We start from the raw sequence: 16066 nt of genomic DNA, 5'->3' as shown, positions 1-16066 counted from the left end.
AGGTATTGCGGATCAAGAGAAAAAGCTCCATCTCTTAACCGTATTTTTTAAATTGTTTGGATATATTGTCTCAATGTTACAAAATATTTTGTCAGTCCCAATGTGTGATACATTAATTTCAGTTCCGTATTAACTTCACAGTCTTAAGTTTAGATGTTTTCATCTTAATTTTTAACCTGTCCTGTTTCATTTCGTTTTTTGGCAAAAAAGGACACCACTAGTATATACCCATCTTAAATGGTCATAAATCGATTAAGTTAAAACAAATTCGAGTTACAAACTGAAATCGAGAGAAAGGCATTCTTTTTGGCGTGCTCAGTATTTATACATCTTACCATTATGTTTTTGTACTATGGTAATTTTTTAGTATTCTTGTTCTACATTATTGCCAAGATGCATTGTCCATAATATGTCATTTTTTTCTTTGTTCACATATATGGTCACTGTCATAGTGGTAACGATTATAACACAGTTTAGACTGCTGAACCCCATTTTTTTATAACTATAAAAGTGTATGCTTGTGCTAGCTCTAAAAGACTGATTGAACTGAAAGGTTTGGTAAGCTATCAAACCAGGTTCAAATCACATTTTTCTCATATGAAAATGCGTGTACAAAGTCTTGAATGACAATTCCTTCTAATTCATTTGATGTTTTGGTGCTTTTATTTTTCAATTCTATAATAGCTTCAAAGACATAGATAATTACAACAATTAAAACAACTGGCATATGAGGGTTCGACAATGTCTTGTTCGACACAACCTTTTGAAATGTTCGGTCTTCAATGCTCTTCAACTTGATGTTTCTTTTGCTTTCTAACTAGTTTGAACTGGGAGTCATTTGTGAGTCTTTTGTGGACAAAACGCTCGTCTGGTGTATCAAATTCTTAGCCTGGTAAATTGGATAACTATTACCACACCTTATGGCGTGTAGAGATCATAAAAAAGTCATTTGTAGCACTCTATCTACCACGAAATGTAGACATCGTGTTTAAAATGAAGTTGGGGATAGTATCAGACATTACATGGATTACAATTTTAACAGTTGAAATAGCTTTAAAGATACAAAGAATTTTTGAACGACAGAGGTAACAAATAGGAAGCCCTTCATAAGAACAGGCACTTAGAATACCACAGATAGCACGGTCGCTTTATTCACTGAATACCATTGCTTACATTTGTTTTTGACATTTCGGTCATTGATATGAAACAAAAATGACTTCATCGGACTCTGTGTGACAAGAGGTCTACACGGGTTTGCTAGACATGGCTGGGTTTGCTTGTTGTAAATTTCTGTCATTTAAATGTAATTGCTTTCACATAATCCGTATTAAACACATAGCAAACTCTACTACAAAAAAAAAAAGGATGAGCGTGAATTTTGTCGAAGAAAAGCAATGTGCTGCTGGCCCATGCACTTTAACAGTGATATCATCCCATCTTAATGAAAGAGAAGGGGTCCTTGTCATATTTTCAAAAAGACATATTTCAATCATTCAAGAAAAATTAATAAAGTCTTATAAAGATCTGTTGCATAATGTTCTTTACAGCCTGGACGACTTACAACGGTATATTGATATTGTAGTATAAGTCAGGAATATGACAGTTATTTTCTAATATTTGTGTGCATTGTAGTTTGTTATATTTTGGACTTCAGTGTTTCTGTTGTTTCTTTGTTTTCTTCTCATAGTTGATGTTTGTCCCTCGGTTTTAGTTTGTAACCCGGATTTGTTTTCTCTTAATCGATTTATGACTTTTGAACAGAGGTATACTACTGTTGCGATTGTTTATCAACTAATAAAGCCGGAACTTCACAAATTATACATGATTGTGTTGAACTATAGAGTAAATGAATTTTAACTGAAAGTGCAATCATTTCTGATGTGGAAATTTTGCAGGTGCGTTGAATTTTCATTATTGTTTTGTATGATAATTCGACATGCAACAACAATAGTCTTAAAAATGACTTTAATACTGATGATATTTAAAAAGCAAGCTTGTCGTATAGATGCTCACTTGAATATACACGGGTATAACCAACTAATGGTTGACTTCGGACATTGTGTACTGTTCATCGATATTTTTTCTGTACTTTGTTTTATGTTTTTTTTTTTCGTTAAGGTTCTTTACCGTTCGTAAGTAAAACATCGAGAACATAGTTAACGATTTATGAGAAATTCAAACATACATCAAGGTGACTCGATTGTTGCTCGAACTTTCTTTACTGTATAAGATGTATACAAAATTAATTATGCAGCCATCCAGACGTCAAATGTAAAGCAATTGTTTGTGCGAGACGAAAACGCTACCACTGAATCAATCGTGATTGGTGATTTATTGTATTATTCAAAATTTTTAAACAAATATCTTTGTGTTTTTTAAATCATTTTTTTCAAATGAGCCATGTAAGGAGAGATAACTTTTTTTATTAAAAAAATATACTAGACTAGACTAGGGATTTTTTTTCTTATTATTACTTGTAGCAAGAAAAAAATTTCGGTGACACCCTTTTTTCTTTTTATTTTCTTAAAACATATAATACCTCTCTTCTCACAATTTATTTCAAAGTTCTATCTCCTAGATTGACACAAATATGTTTTTTCATGAACAATCAAACCAAATTTAGGCAATTTTCAACGACTCATAGCTTGTAAATAGCACGGCGACCCATACTTTTTATTATATTTTTGAAAAAAAGCATAGTAAAATCTTCATTTTGGCAAATTATAAGAAAGTTCTGTCTCAAAAGTTATATACTTATGATCTACATTGTGACTTAAGTGGTCGGCAAATTTGTTGCAATTTTCATTGACAGGAATATTTGACATTATATCGTCTCCAAAACTCTCATCAACTTCTTCCGCCGGAAGTAGAAATGGCAATCCGAAAATCTGGGTTAACCATTGTCCTATCTCAGTTGACTTATCTTTGTACTCATTAGCTATGCCTAATTTTTGTATTTTCCCAAACCAAGCCTGTCTAAATTAAAAACGACAACCTTTGATTGTTGTATTTGGATACATTCTACGAACAACAATATGCATTAACAATTCAAAATCAATGTTTACATATCTAGGGTTGAACAGTAGAATTCTTACAGCGCAAATCTTGTAGACTGCTGTCCAGAAATTAGTGTGGGTAATCTCATGTTTTGACGGCAATAAAGCAAAAAGTAAAGGAACGAAGTATCCGTTTATGCATCCATGGATAGATTACAATTGATAAAAGACTTTAGGACAAAACTTGAATGTTCCATCAATAAAGATTACCTCAGTCATATTGAATCTTTGTTTTTTTCGTAAACTCGGATATATTTCCTTCTTCGTTCTCTGTACTACAGATAAAAGTCGCGCAAATGTTATGCGTTTTTTTTTGGTTTTTTTTTTGCGCAAACATGAATTTCTGTTCGCGCAAACGTAACGCGCCGGTTAACCGGTTACTAGTATTGTCAATATAATTAATTTCTTATGCGACTGTGATACATGTTAGAAAAGTTAGCTATAAAACTGGATTTAACATAAGAAATGTTTGTACCAAGTCAGGAATATGATAGCTGTTTTGCATTCGTTTGATGTGTTGGAGCTTTGGGATTTGCCATTTCATTAGGAACATTATGTTTTGAATTTTCATTTGATTTTATCATTTTTGTTTTTTTACTTTTAAATTCATATATTGAAGGATGGATATTTTTAATAGTATATCGTTTCAAATTTTTAAAACTTAACTTTCGTCGCGAAAAATATTTTTGATTACCATTATGTTTAGTATACCTCTTTCTTGAAGCGTGGTATCTCTGGGTTTATCTTTGTTGGAGGTGATATGGAACTGTATTAAATACTACCAATTGCTTTTGCAGTCAGGTCAATGGCCGATAAATTTAAAAACATGTTTGTACCGTTTCCATTTGTGTCTTTTACAAAAGTTTTAAATCCATGATGATCAATTATTTACATTCAAATATTTTAGAAATATACATTATAAGAACATTTGGAGTTTACAAATTGTTAATCTAAAATATCAGCTCCTTGAACTTTTGTTGTAATGAAAACATTGCCTTCGATGACAAATAATAAATGAACTAAATACTTTTTGGAACAAACAGAACGATTACTCTGCATGGTGTGTCGGAGACATAAAAATTTGCCACAATTAAAACAACTTGCATGTGCAAGTTCAACAATGTCGTGTTTACAACATCTTATTGCGTGTAATGATCCTAAAAGTCATTTGTAGCACTCTATCTACCACAGACTGAAGCCATCGTGTTTAAAATGTAATTAGGGATAGTGTTGGACATTAACTGGATTACAGTTTGAACAGTTGTAATCGCTTTGTAGAAACAAGGAATTTTGAACTGACAGAGGTAATTGATAGAAAGACCTTGATAAGAACAGTGATTTAGTATACCACATATATCTCGGTGGTATGTATTTACAATTGTCTTGAACATTTCAGTCATTTGTATAAAAGAATGACATCCGCGGACTCCTTTGAAGAGTTCTCCACGGGTTTGCGAGATGTGTTTCGGTTGCATGATGTAAATTGCTGTCATTAAATTGTTAATGAGTTCACATGATTAATTCTATATACATAGCAATCTCTACTATACCGATGAGAATAACGTGTGATAAATGTTTTTACTTTAGTTTGATTTTTTTTTATCGAGCGTTTTAAAATTTATTTTTGATAAATGACAAGGTTTACATATCTATAAACTTTTTCAAAAAGGTCATCTGTAATGTCACTATGAGTTCATAAACATGTCTCAGTGTTTATACTTATGAAAATGGTCTTTAAAGTTTAGAGCCTTCATGCAAATATGAAAGCCAAAACGTAAAAATATGCTGTCTGTCAGAACATATGAATATGAATGTTTTATAATATACACTTTTATTTCAAATTCAAGGATATGGTAAATAAAGGCTACAGACGTATACCGCTGTTCGAAATTTAAAAATCGATTGAGAAAAAAACAAATCCGGTTACAAACTAAAACTGAGGGAAACACATCAAATGTAACAATACAACGACACAACAGAAACACTAAAATCCCACACACACAGAAACGAACTATAAGATAGCAATAGCCATTTTCCTGTCTTGGTATAAGACATTGTAATAACACATCATGGGTTAAAATAGTAAATGATAAATAAAACGTCAAATAACCAAATTAACCTATAATTGTCAAACAATAAGATGCATCTATGCTATATATTGCCCTTTATTTTTTGTCATACTGTTAAAATACATGGCATATGTGTTTTACGAGATAATATAATTTAGTGTCAATACTAAACATGCTTCCTGTATTTATAAGAACCTTTAAAAATGTTGGATTTTTTTTATTTTTTACATTTAATATTGAGTGTATTTCATGTTGACATTACCATAATTTACCAAACCATGTCATTTAAAACACTTGCACGTTTACATAAATGGATTACCACTATAACCAGAAGATGGATGATTCAAGTGTTAATCTTACAATAATGCATCATTATTTTATGCACAACATAATGCCCCTCTACGATAACTTTTGATGAAGCTGAAGTCAACTTGAAACTTAGTACACATGTTTCCTATAGTATGATCTTTCTAATTTAATGCCAAATTAGAGTTTCACGGTCCACTGAACACAAAAAATGATAGCGAGTGGGGAATCCGTGTACAGGGGACATATTCTGGTTTATTATGCGACACGATAATATCACTAATATATCTAGCCTAGTGACATGAAATCCTGTACGTTCCAGAAACACTAAAAACGCTCCAAAAGTTAGAATTTTGGTCCCTTATAAGTAAATGATAATTCTATCAAACCCTTTTAATACTGCAAATAAAAAACAGTAAAATCACAAAAATAACTGAACTCTGAGGAAAATTCATAACGGAAAGTCCCTAATCAAATGGCAAAATCAAATGATAAAATACATCAAACCACTGGCGGATCTAGAAATTTTCATAAGTGGGGCCCACTAACTGCCTTAGGGGGGTCGCTCCAGTCACACTTCAGTGATTCTCTATATAAGCAACCAATTTTTTCCCCAAAAGGGGCCCCTAAATCCGCCTCTGCAAACGAATGGACAACTACTTTCATATTCCTGACTTGATACAGGCATTTTCAAGTGTAGAAAATGGTGGATTGAACCTGGTTGGTTTATAGCGCTAAACCTCTCACTTGTATGACAGTCGATCAAATTCAAATGGATCTCCTGTGAAATACCCATTCAAGTAAAAAAACGATTAAAATGTTAATTTCAGCACATTATCTCAAAGATGGGTAAACATGTGATAGCAATTAACGTGGTCTAGAAATAATTTTAATAATGATGTACTAGGTATTCAACATATGCATATCCGTTTATGCATGCAATAAATAAAATGAAACACTAACGTTTCATTCGCTAAAAGAGTTTTTGTTTCCAATTACTAGGCATCAGATATAATAAACAAAACAGTATTTCAGCGTATTGCATTTAAATATGTAGTCATTAATCATGAATGTTAATTATGTTGATAATGTTTACCATAGTATGCAATAAATTGAACGTTTAAAAGCTACTAACAAACCTCATCATTGTATGCTACAATCACTTTTCTTAGTAAGATTTATTTTCGAGCATATATCAATCAGACAATATCGTAGGCACGACTGTACATACTGTTAAGATTTAACTATAGAAATCAATGCTCTTATGGTGTGGTTAGTGCCAAATTATTGTTTAAATAGTATAGCCGGTATATAGTTTCTACTTGTCAAAATTGTCAAGAAAATTTTCAACTTCGGTTTTTATTTTTGTGTATGTTATGAATACTGATGTGATAATGTCAGATGTAGTAATAGAAACTTGATATAAATAAGCAGGAAATACCGTTTTGCGTAACTCTATCATAAACAATGTTAATTTAATTTGTTTAGATACATTGATACAGGAAGAGTAATTAAGAAGCAAACGTAGGCATCTTCGAAACTCTATTGAAGGTTGAGTAGAACACATCGTGTCTTTAATATAAACAACAAAAATGAATAAATCTTTAAACATTTCAAACGGTACTTTCGATGCAGCCGCTTACCTGGTGATCAAATTGGGTGATAGGTATGTCAATACGGAACAACTAGTGGTGCTCAATATTATATATATTGGAATATTTATATCTGGGATGTTTGGTAATGTTTGCACCTGCATTGTGATTGCACGGAATCGTAATATGCATACAGCGACGAATTATTATCTGGTTAGTTTGGCAGTTTCGGATCTAATGACACTGATAATAGGTGAGACTTTTTTTCTTATGTTTAAGCATTCACATTTATAATATATAATAAAATTGGTACCGCTAATTATAATTATTAATCATAACTTATGAGTTTTGGAAGATTTATAGTTTGACATATGGTAAATACAGATGTCTGATGTCTTTTGATTTTTGTTTGTCATTGAATTTTTTCTATAACGTATACCCAACATATAAGTTTATTATTTTAATAGACATATGTAAAACACCTCTCATTTACCCCATTTCCATTTGTTCTGTAACAGAGATGTAAGGGCATACAAAATAAAGTCAGGTGAATTGTACTTGCAAACGCTTATAGTGTCAGGACAATCTCTAACCGTCCTGATTCACTTTCATAATAACATTAACGGTAATTATAGTATTGCACCAGATACGCATATCGACAATACATATCTGTTCAGTGATGTTCGAGGCCAAAATATTTGAAAGTCCAAACTTTGACAAAATGCAAAACTATATATATATTCGTTTAATAATACATAGATGCCAGTAAAAGTCTAACAATGATTCGTTCTTCATCTGACAGATATTGTCATGGTTTTACATGATATCATTGGTTAATTTTCACTTTCTTCAAAGTGCTTAATTTTAACAAAACAATATGCTTTTATAGTGATGTATAGACAGGAAATTACACTTAATGGGAATGTTCCTAACAAACAAATCATTATGAGTATCAAAAATAGGTTTGCGTTTAAATCAGTCAAGGAAGCGTTAATGTCAGGAAGAACAATGTGTTGACATCATAATACGCTCAGGTTTCGGCATAGAAACGATAATTTTACGTGCCGCGAAATAATTACATTGCAGAAATGTTCTTTATTGGCGGTTTACATTACAACTTTCTATTACACAATCGGATGCATTGTGTAATAAACATTTTTTCAAATATTTTTAACATCCTGTTAGATATTTTTAATATCGTATCCATCCCATCAAACATATACTGATACTGAGTAATTAATTAACAAGTATATAAATTTATACATATAGCAATAAGCCATAATCGAAAATAACGTCCAAACCTCTGACTGCGTAGGATAAAAACCGCATACGTGTGCATGCAAAACAAAATTCTTGGTAGAGGGGTCTAAATACAGCAAAATCAACATTTTTGCATAGACCGAAAAATTGAAAAAGTATATATTTAATAGTTTTTTTTTCTCATTTACTGACCTAAAGCGGCTTATAATTGCTTGCTTACAACACTTTGTTTGAACTCTAGTCTGGTGGGTGGGTGGATAGTTGTTTTATTGGCAAGTACACCACAGCTCCTCACTTTAATATAGATTCATTCCACTATTGGCAACAACTTCAAATTTTATGACTTTCATACAAATCATTTTTTGGGCTGCAAGTCGAATTAGTTTCAGAGGTATTTTTGTACTATTATAACGCCTAGTATTTCAACGTATGAACATTCAATCACTTCTATTTATTTCTAGCAAGACTAAGATGTTTCCTATGCTTAGCGTTGGTGTCTAAACTACCTCTATGAATTGCATTCTTTGTTATGATGTAACAGTGACTTAATATTATTGTCAGATCCGTTTAAATCTGGACGAATTTCACCTCTAAAATACGGGAGGGTTCACATATCAGAATACACTGAAAATTTCACAACTAGTTATAATCGTTTGGATGACAAGATTTCTGAGATAACAGAAAGCAATTTGACTGATTACCGTCATTTGTTCTTAATAGAAGTATCAAATGAGCAACACAATATATAGGTCAATGTGCTTGTTTTCAAGATATTAACAATTGAAATGTTGGCGGGTAAATGTTCTGTCTTGACTTTTCATTGCTTTATCATTGACAAGTTTAAGTTCTCAAAAACTATTAAAAAATAATTTAAATTTTATAAGACTTTTACACATGGCTTATCGTTATACATGTAAAAGATTTATAAAAAGAAAAATGAGGGTTAACAGGCAAATAGTTTTAAGGCATTCAAATGGATAACACCAGAAGATTCGAAAAATCTGACACAAATCTGAAACTATAGGGACAAATGCTCGTAGAAGACTCTTGTTATCAACCCAGTTTAAAATTAGTAAAGTGTTTTTGCTGATCTGTCTTACTTTAATATGTTTTAATGTTTAATTTTGATATTGTGTAAAAATGATAACCCCGCCACTTGATCGTATGCCTGTTAAAGGTCATCAACCTGGCCAGTGGTTGTCTCTGTCATTTATACATGTTTTTCTTGTCCTTGAGTATTTTGTGTCTTAACACATTTCTGTCTACAAATTATTAAAGCCGCATGTTGACCTCTCTTAAAGTTTGTACGTTTGTGTTGTTCTGTTACTTTGTCTTAAAGTAAGTCGGTATTGAAAGCGGTTGCAGTATTACATACATGTATGTAGCGATGAAACACGTACATCTAAACGACATCCATGATAGAGATGCTGCCAATATAAATCTTGCTTTCATCTTAATTTTGTTGTCATGTTAATATTATAGTCTTGTTAGAAGTTTTACAAATTAAACAATAAGAAGGAACTAAATAGAAAGTTATATGTACACTTCGAGTTGCTCAGTATGTCGTTATCTATGTAGTGTATGGTGGATGTTGTAAGTCTTTCCTTGTTTTCATTATTTTGGACATGGTTTTTTTTTATGTTTTTCATCAACTTATTATTTTCATTGTTCGTTTGGTATACATTTTGCTCCTTTTGTATAAACAGAGACAGTTATCGATAAACCTCCCGGTGTCCATATTCCTACGACGTGATAAGTAGTTATTGTACTCAACACCCAAAACAAATAAAGTGGCAAATCGCATGTAATTTGTAACGATATAACTGTCAGCAAAGATAAGGTTCATAGTTGAAGATTACCTAAAATACTGTTTTACGAAAAACGAAGGCTGTATCATATACTGATGTAGAAAAAATGCAGATGAAACCGTGAAGAAAAACATTAGTCGACTAGATGTAAAATCACATGGGTTGATGTAGTGTAAAGGAATATTGCCAACTGAACTACTCTCGCCCAGCAGCTTTTTTTTAAAGATGCATCTGTTTGTTTCTGTGGTATATATGAATACGCAGTCACACTGATCGATCAGAATAGAAACGTTCCTTAAATGTCTTGTATAGAATGAATGTCAAGGACTTCATGTGAAAGAACCATTAAATAAAAATAGTGTCGAATGCTTCGTATAGGGAAATTAAGGTCCATGGTCTGTGAATTGAAACAACCCTGCCATAACTCTTTAAACGTATGTAATATTATATATGATCCGTTTTCCCTATCAAACATACACAATTAATATTTCACGTGGCGGTACAAATTCACGCATTTGTTTCTTATCGACCGACTGCAGAACTGACGTGTTGAATTATCCTAGATACGTTATAATTAGACACTTGGTGTTTCTTTTCTTCCAATATTTTGAATGATACTATTTTACGGCCACACAGAGCCTTTACAGAAATTATGAGGATTTCAAAACATCTCAGAAATGTACACTTTATAATATGGAGAAAACGGCATGCCATGATTTTTGTTTAGTGTAATGTTTCGGACAGGGAAATTTGTATAATTACCAACGAAAACAAATCGACGATTCAGTAATTAAATAATGTATAGACATAAATATCAAAAGACACGTTAATTGCAGGAGAAAGGTATTTTCGCTTCATCTCACTTCCTCATACTTGATTTTGTTTAAAACATGCGTGTAAATTACGCATTAAAAATATGTATCGCGAACACATGTCTAATTCAGCTATCTATTTTCTGTTATAAATTTCCACATTTTCGTTCACATATTGCATATCTTGTCGATTGGTTAAGTTGATCACGAACAAATTAATGTGTTTTCTATGTAATGATTATGAAAATCATCATTCTGATCGAAATGTATTAAAGTAAACTCTCTTACAAACTAAACGGACTATGTGTGAACTAAAGACCGAGTTTATACATTAATGTACTCCTCAAAACAAAACACGTTTACTATCATCATCTCAAACTAGTTTGTGAATGAATGTGTCCACTGATTCCTTTACTTTTAATAGTTGGTTTGAAATTACAAGCTTCTTCTGTATTCAAAGGAGAGGGGTGATTTTTCTGAATATGTCAATAACGATCGTGAAAAAAACTCGCCAAAATACCACTCAGTACAGCAGACTACATCAAACATTAACACCCGACTCCTTAAAACACAAAGACATCAAAAAGGCGTAAAAGTCTTTTATAACTTGTCAAGTTCCTTTGTGACGATTTTCACTTTTAGGGGCTATAGTTCATGATAATTGTCGTGTAAAGTCGTATACGTGCAATTATAACTTGAGAAGTGCCGAACCAATTTATTCAGAATTGTTTATAACTGGCAATTAAATGGCGATCAAATTTGTAAATTGACTTTTGTTACTGTTGACACTGTAAAGATGTAATCCTCTATTAATTTGAAATAGTCCTTCGCGTGCAATTGTAACAGCCACTATGTTCCGTCAGTAACTTTGTTCCGGCGGAACATTTCAACTAGTTATTTCGTTCCGATGGAACTTTCCGACTAGTTTTTTTATTCCGAGTGCAGTCGAAAAGTTCCAGAAAAAAGTAGCTATTTGAAAAGTCCCCGAACAATGTAGCTAGTTGAATAGTTCTGGCGGAACAGACCATCTAGTTGCATCGTTCCAGAACATCCCTGTCAATGTGTCCTGTGTGCATTAGCTTGATTACACTCTTTCTTTTTTCTCTGGTGATGACAGTTCTCACAGTCTCGTATCCCTCCTGGTTGTTGATATACATCAAACTTTTGTTTCTGTCATCTTGAAATATCTTCGACCGTTTCCGTATTCTTCTCTTCTCACTTTCTGTTGCAGTTTCGTCATATTTTTTCTCCGACAAGTACAGAACGAGCTTCTCGTACTCTGAAATTCCATTTCTGTGATTTTACTGACTGAAACATTCAGCTTACATATGCATTTGTTGGTTCTGAAATGTACTCAGGTGTGCTGAACCATAAAACCTACATTCCGGTGAAATGTCAGTTTAAATACTAACCATGCATTTTGAACTGTAATCATGTTTTTATATATATAAGTAACAGTATTTACACATGTAGCATCTAACTTTGTTATTGTAATAATATGAAAAAAATCATATAAAAAAATATTTATTCACTTTCATTTTTAAAGTTCCTAACATTGTTCAAGGGTTTTTACAAAATTGTGGGGAACTTTAATTTCTGACTAGTTGAAAAATTCCGTTATAAATTAATATCTAAAAATGAGATTCTGATTCAACATTATTATAAAACATAAGATATGAAAATCAGGTCATGGTATTTTAGTATTGTTATTGCTTTAAACAACAACTATATAAACGGAACTGTGTGACTAGTTGATAAGTTCCGTTTGAACTTTTAAGCTAGTTTGCCATTTCTAGTTAGGGCTAATTTGCCGATGAGGGAGGAACTTTGTAGCTATTTGATAAGTTTGATACTATTTGATAAGTCCGTTTGGCATTTATGGCTAGTGTCTTGAAGTCTCTTGGTTCCGTTTTTTAAAAGTTCAATGATGATATGTTCTTCCCTTTTTAGTCAATTCTCTGAATGTAGCTGTCTGACTAATTGATAAGTTCCGTTGGTAATTTTGAATTGTTTGTTCCGTTATAGACTTATTTGACAAAGAGGAACTTTGTTGCTAGTTGATAAGTTCCCTTTGACTTTTGTAATCAGTATCTTGGTTTCCCTTTGAAAGGTTAAAATATAATATGTTGCGCTTTTACTTTGCATCAATTCTCCAAATGGAACTTTCTGCCTGGTTGATAAGTTTCGTTGGAACTTTTGTGCTAGTTTCGGTGTTGACTAATTTGGCAAAAAGGAACTCTCTAACTAGTTGATATGTTCCGTTGTAACTTTTCAACTAGTCACTTTGTTCCGTTGGAACTTTTCAACTAGTCACTTTGTTCCGGTGGAACTTTTATACCAGAGGAAGAACATATTAACTAGTTAATAAGTTCCTCCGGAACTTTTCGGCTACATTTTGTAGTTAGTTCTTTCCGCCCGGAACTTTCCAACGTCGAAACAAAGAGCATTTGGCAACTTGTGACAGCACGTAAGTCAATTTCGATGTAAATGAGTTTCAGTGTTCATATGAGTTAATAATCCAAGAGCAACGTATAGAGCAGCATGGTCTTCAACAGCATATACATGTCCAAGAAATGGTAAAACCTCTTCATCTCCCCGAGTCTTTTTAACTTGTAAGTGAACTTGACTTGAATAATGCAAGTTCATCCACTTATACCTCATTCAATAAATATAAAAAAAAAAAAAACAACAAAGATATAACATACGCTATTACTGATGAGATTCACGACCATCGAACAAACATGAAAATCAGGCGAGTTTTGTAGATCTTAACTTTCGCCTTTTAAATTTTGACCAATTAATTTACAAAACATAATTAAAAGAACGTACAGTAAAAATCAGCACAGGAAAAGAATACACCGCTAATAAATGAAAATAAATAACTATCAAACCGAACATAGAATGTTCACATACAATTATTGAAATCAAGCTCAAAGTATTATACCCTTCTACACCAGTGCCCAAAAACAAACTTTCCAGAAAAATAAATTAAAAAAACATTTAGCACTTCTTCAGACAATTATACAAAGGAAACAGATATGAATGTCAATTCCTAAATTTGTTACATGTATTTCTATAAACATGAAAAATGTATAACATGTCGTTTAATTGTTTTAAGCCATTTCAATTGATATCTTATAGTGTTTTTTTCTATGTTGTGATGTAACACTTGCTTCACATAATGGTGAAGGTGTCATATGTCAGAAATCTGAAGTTCATTAGTTGTCGTTTGTTGATGTGGTGATAAGTGTTTCTCGTTCCTTGTTTTTTATATAGATTAAACCGTTTGAATGGTTTTACACTTCATTTTTAAAGCCTTTTATAGCTTGCTGTTCGGTGTGAGCCAATGCTCAGAGTTGAATACCATACTTTGACTAGCTGTTATGGTTTACTTATACAAATTGTGACTTCGATGGAGAGTCTCACTCATCTTCTTATTTCTACAGTACAAATTGCCTAATCCGACACCTGAGTATTACAACATCCTGCTTTAACCGACACATTTTCATGGTCCAAAAATATGCCTATCCTTGCAGAAAAAAAAAAACCCCGAGTATTCCGACACCCTGCTTAATCCGACATTTTTTCCCCTGGTCCCTCAGTTTGTCGGATAACACTTTTAAAAAACTCATGCACGTGGAACCGTACTTCTTTAATAAAATCTTGTATTAGGTTATGACCAATTTATGATATATGTCTTCCTTCTGTTTAAGATGTAATAATGCTGGCGCTTAAATCAGATATCGAATTTGTTTGTCGTCATTTGATAAAAAGTAACTAAAAGCATGTTTTAATATTGTATTCACTTGTTCACGAAAAGAAAACCATAATGTATTAGTCTACACAGTTTTTCTGATGTACTAAAGTACACATTGAAGACTATTTAGCGGTCATTTGTACAGTATAATTTACGTTTTTAGATCTTATTGTCTGTTGACAAATTAAATTCCATAACAAATGTGTTATGAAAAACGTATATGTTTTAGAACTAAAATACTTATATAGTTTATTGAACAAATAAATCTGTTTAATTGTTTTCTTTAAATGTCAAAATGTATATTACTTCGTGTCTAATATACTTCAAACAGGCTTGAAGCCCTTCAGATGTCAACGTTAAGATGTTATTCCTCCGAATAGATTTTGAAACTGACAGCAGAGAAAAAAAGTTAATTATACCGAAGTTAGATTTAATAAGTTTCAGACGTAATTCTGTAACCATGCATTTATAAGTTATTCCTAAATTGACACTTCTTTTAAACTATAATATTACCCTTTATAAGCAACTGACGATTTCGTATAAGTTCTTCAAGAAAATTAATTTAATGTTTAAACTAAATAAAACCGGAGACTTCTCGGCACTTATTTTTAATCATTACAGATTGTTTAAGTTTTTATACAAGATGGAATACTTAAGGATTTCGTGCTTTAATACAGTTTATATGCGACTTAGCAGTAAATCTTTACTCACAATGATTTTTCTCTCATTTTATAATTACATCCTTGTCATGAAGAAATGGGAGGGAACACATCGGGAATATGGGAACTATTTTTGTACTCGCACCTTTTATTTAAATATAATGCACTTTTTACATGTAACATGGCACCTTTTATAAACTTTTAGGACTAAATATTTCTTTTTTTTTATGAAATATATTGTCGAAAACACAAGATTCAACTTGATATTTTTTCATCTTCTTTAAATATTCAGTCAAAAAGTTAATGTATGTTCTTGCCTTTTGAGTATTTGTGTCATTGTGCTGAAGTCTCATTAACATAAACTCCGTGACATGTTACTCATTTGCATTACACCACAAAGTATGAGTGGATATTGAATTATGGTCCAATAGACATATCCATTAAAAGCGAAGTACAGCTTTCTTACTATGTATTATATATATCATTGTAATATTAGGCGTTTCAATAGGAACAGAAATAATTTGAATCGCCAAATTCTGATCGAGTCAAAAAAGAACTACAAATCGTATGAAAATCGCGTTAAACGAAACTACTTGAGATATGAAGGAAACCAAATTGACTACTGGCGAAAACATAATCCGAAACAGTTTTTTGATGTATTCAAAAAAGGAAAGAAGAACACTAATTGTAATTTAAAGTCGTCAGATTTTTATAATCATTTCAAAAACCTAACTGCTGAAACCAGTT

The 16066-nt window shown here is 32.0% G+C and overlaps 1 protein-coding gene across 1 annotated transcript in view; it reads left to right on the top strand.

The window, feature by feature from the left end:
• Positions 1-6637: 6637 nt before the first annotated feature.
• The window catches only part of LOC143047947 (pyrokinin-1 receptor-like), a 57316-nt gene continuing 47887 nt past the window's right edge, over positions 6638-16066 (top strand). The window contains exon 1 of the mRNA XM_076221318.1: positions 6638-7276. Within this exon, the coding sequence (XP_076077433.1) occupies positions 7024-7276 (253 nt within the window). The 5' untranslated portion in view covers positions 6638-7023. The remainder of the gene's footprint in view (positions 7277-16066) is intronic.

The sequence above is a fragment of the Mytilus galloprovincialis genome, chromosome 10 (assembly GCF_965363235.1).
Source record: "Mytilus galloprovincialis chromosome 10, xbMytGall1.hap1.1, whole genome shotgun sequence".
Lineage (NCBI taxonomy): Eukaryota > Metazoa > Mollusca > Bivalvia > Mytilida > Mytilidae > Mytilus > Mytilus galloprovincialis.
The sequence above is the reverse complement of the archived record's forward strand: the minus strand, read 5'-3'. Positions and strand labels throughout refer to the sequence as shown.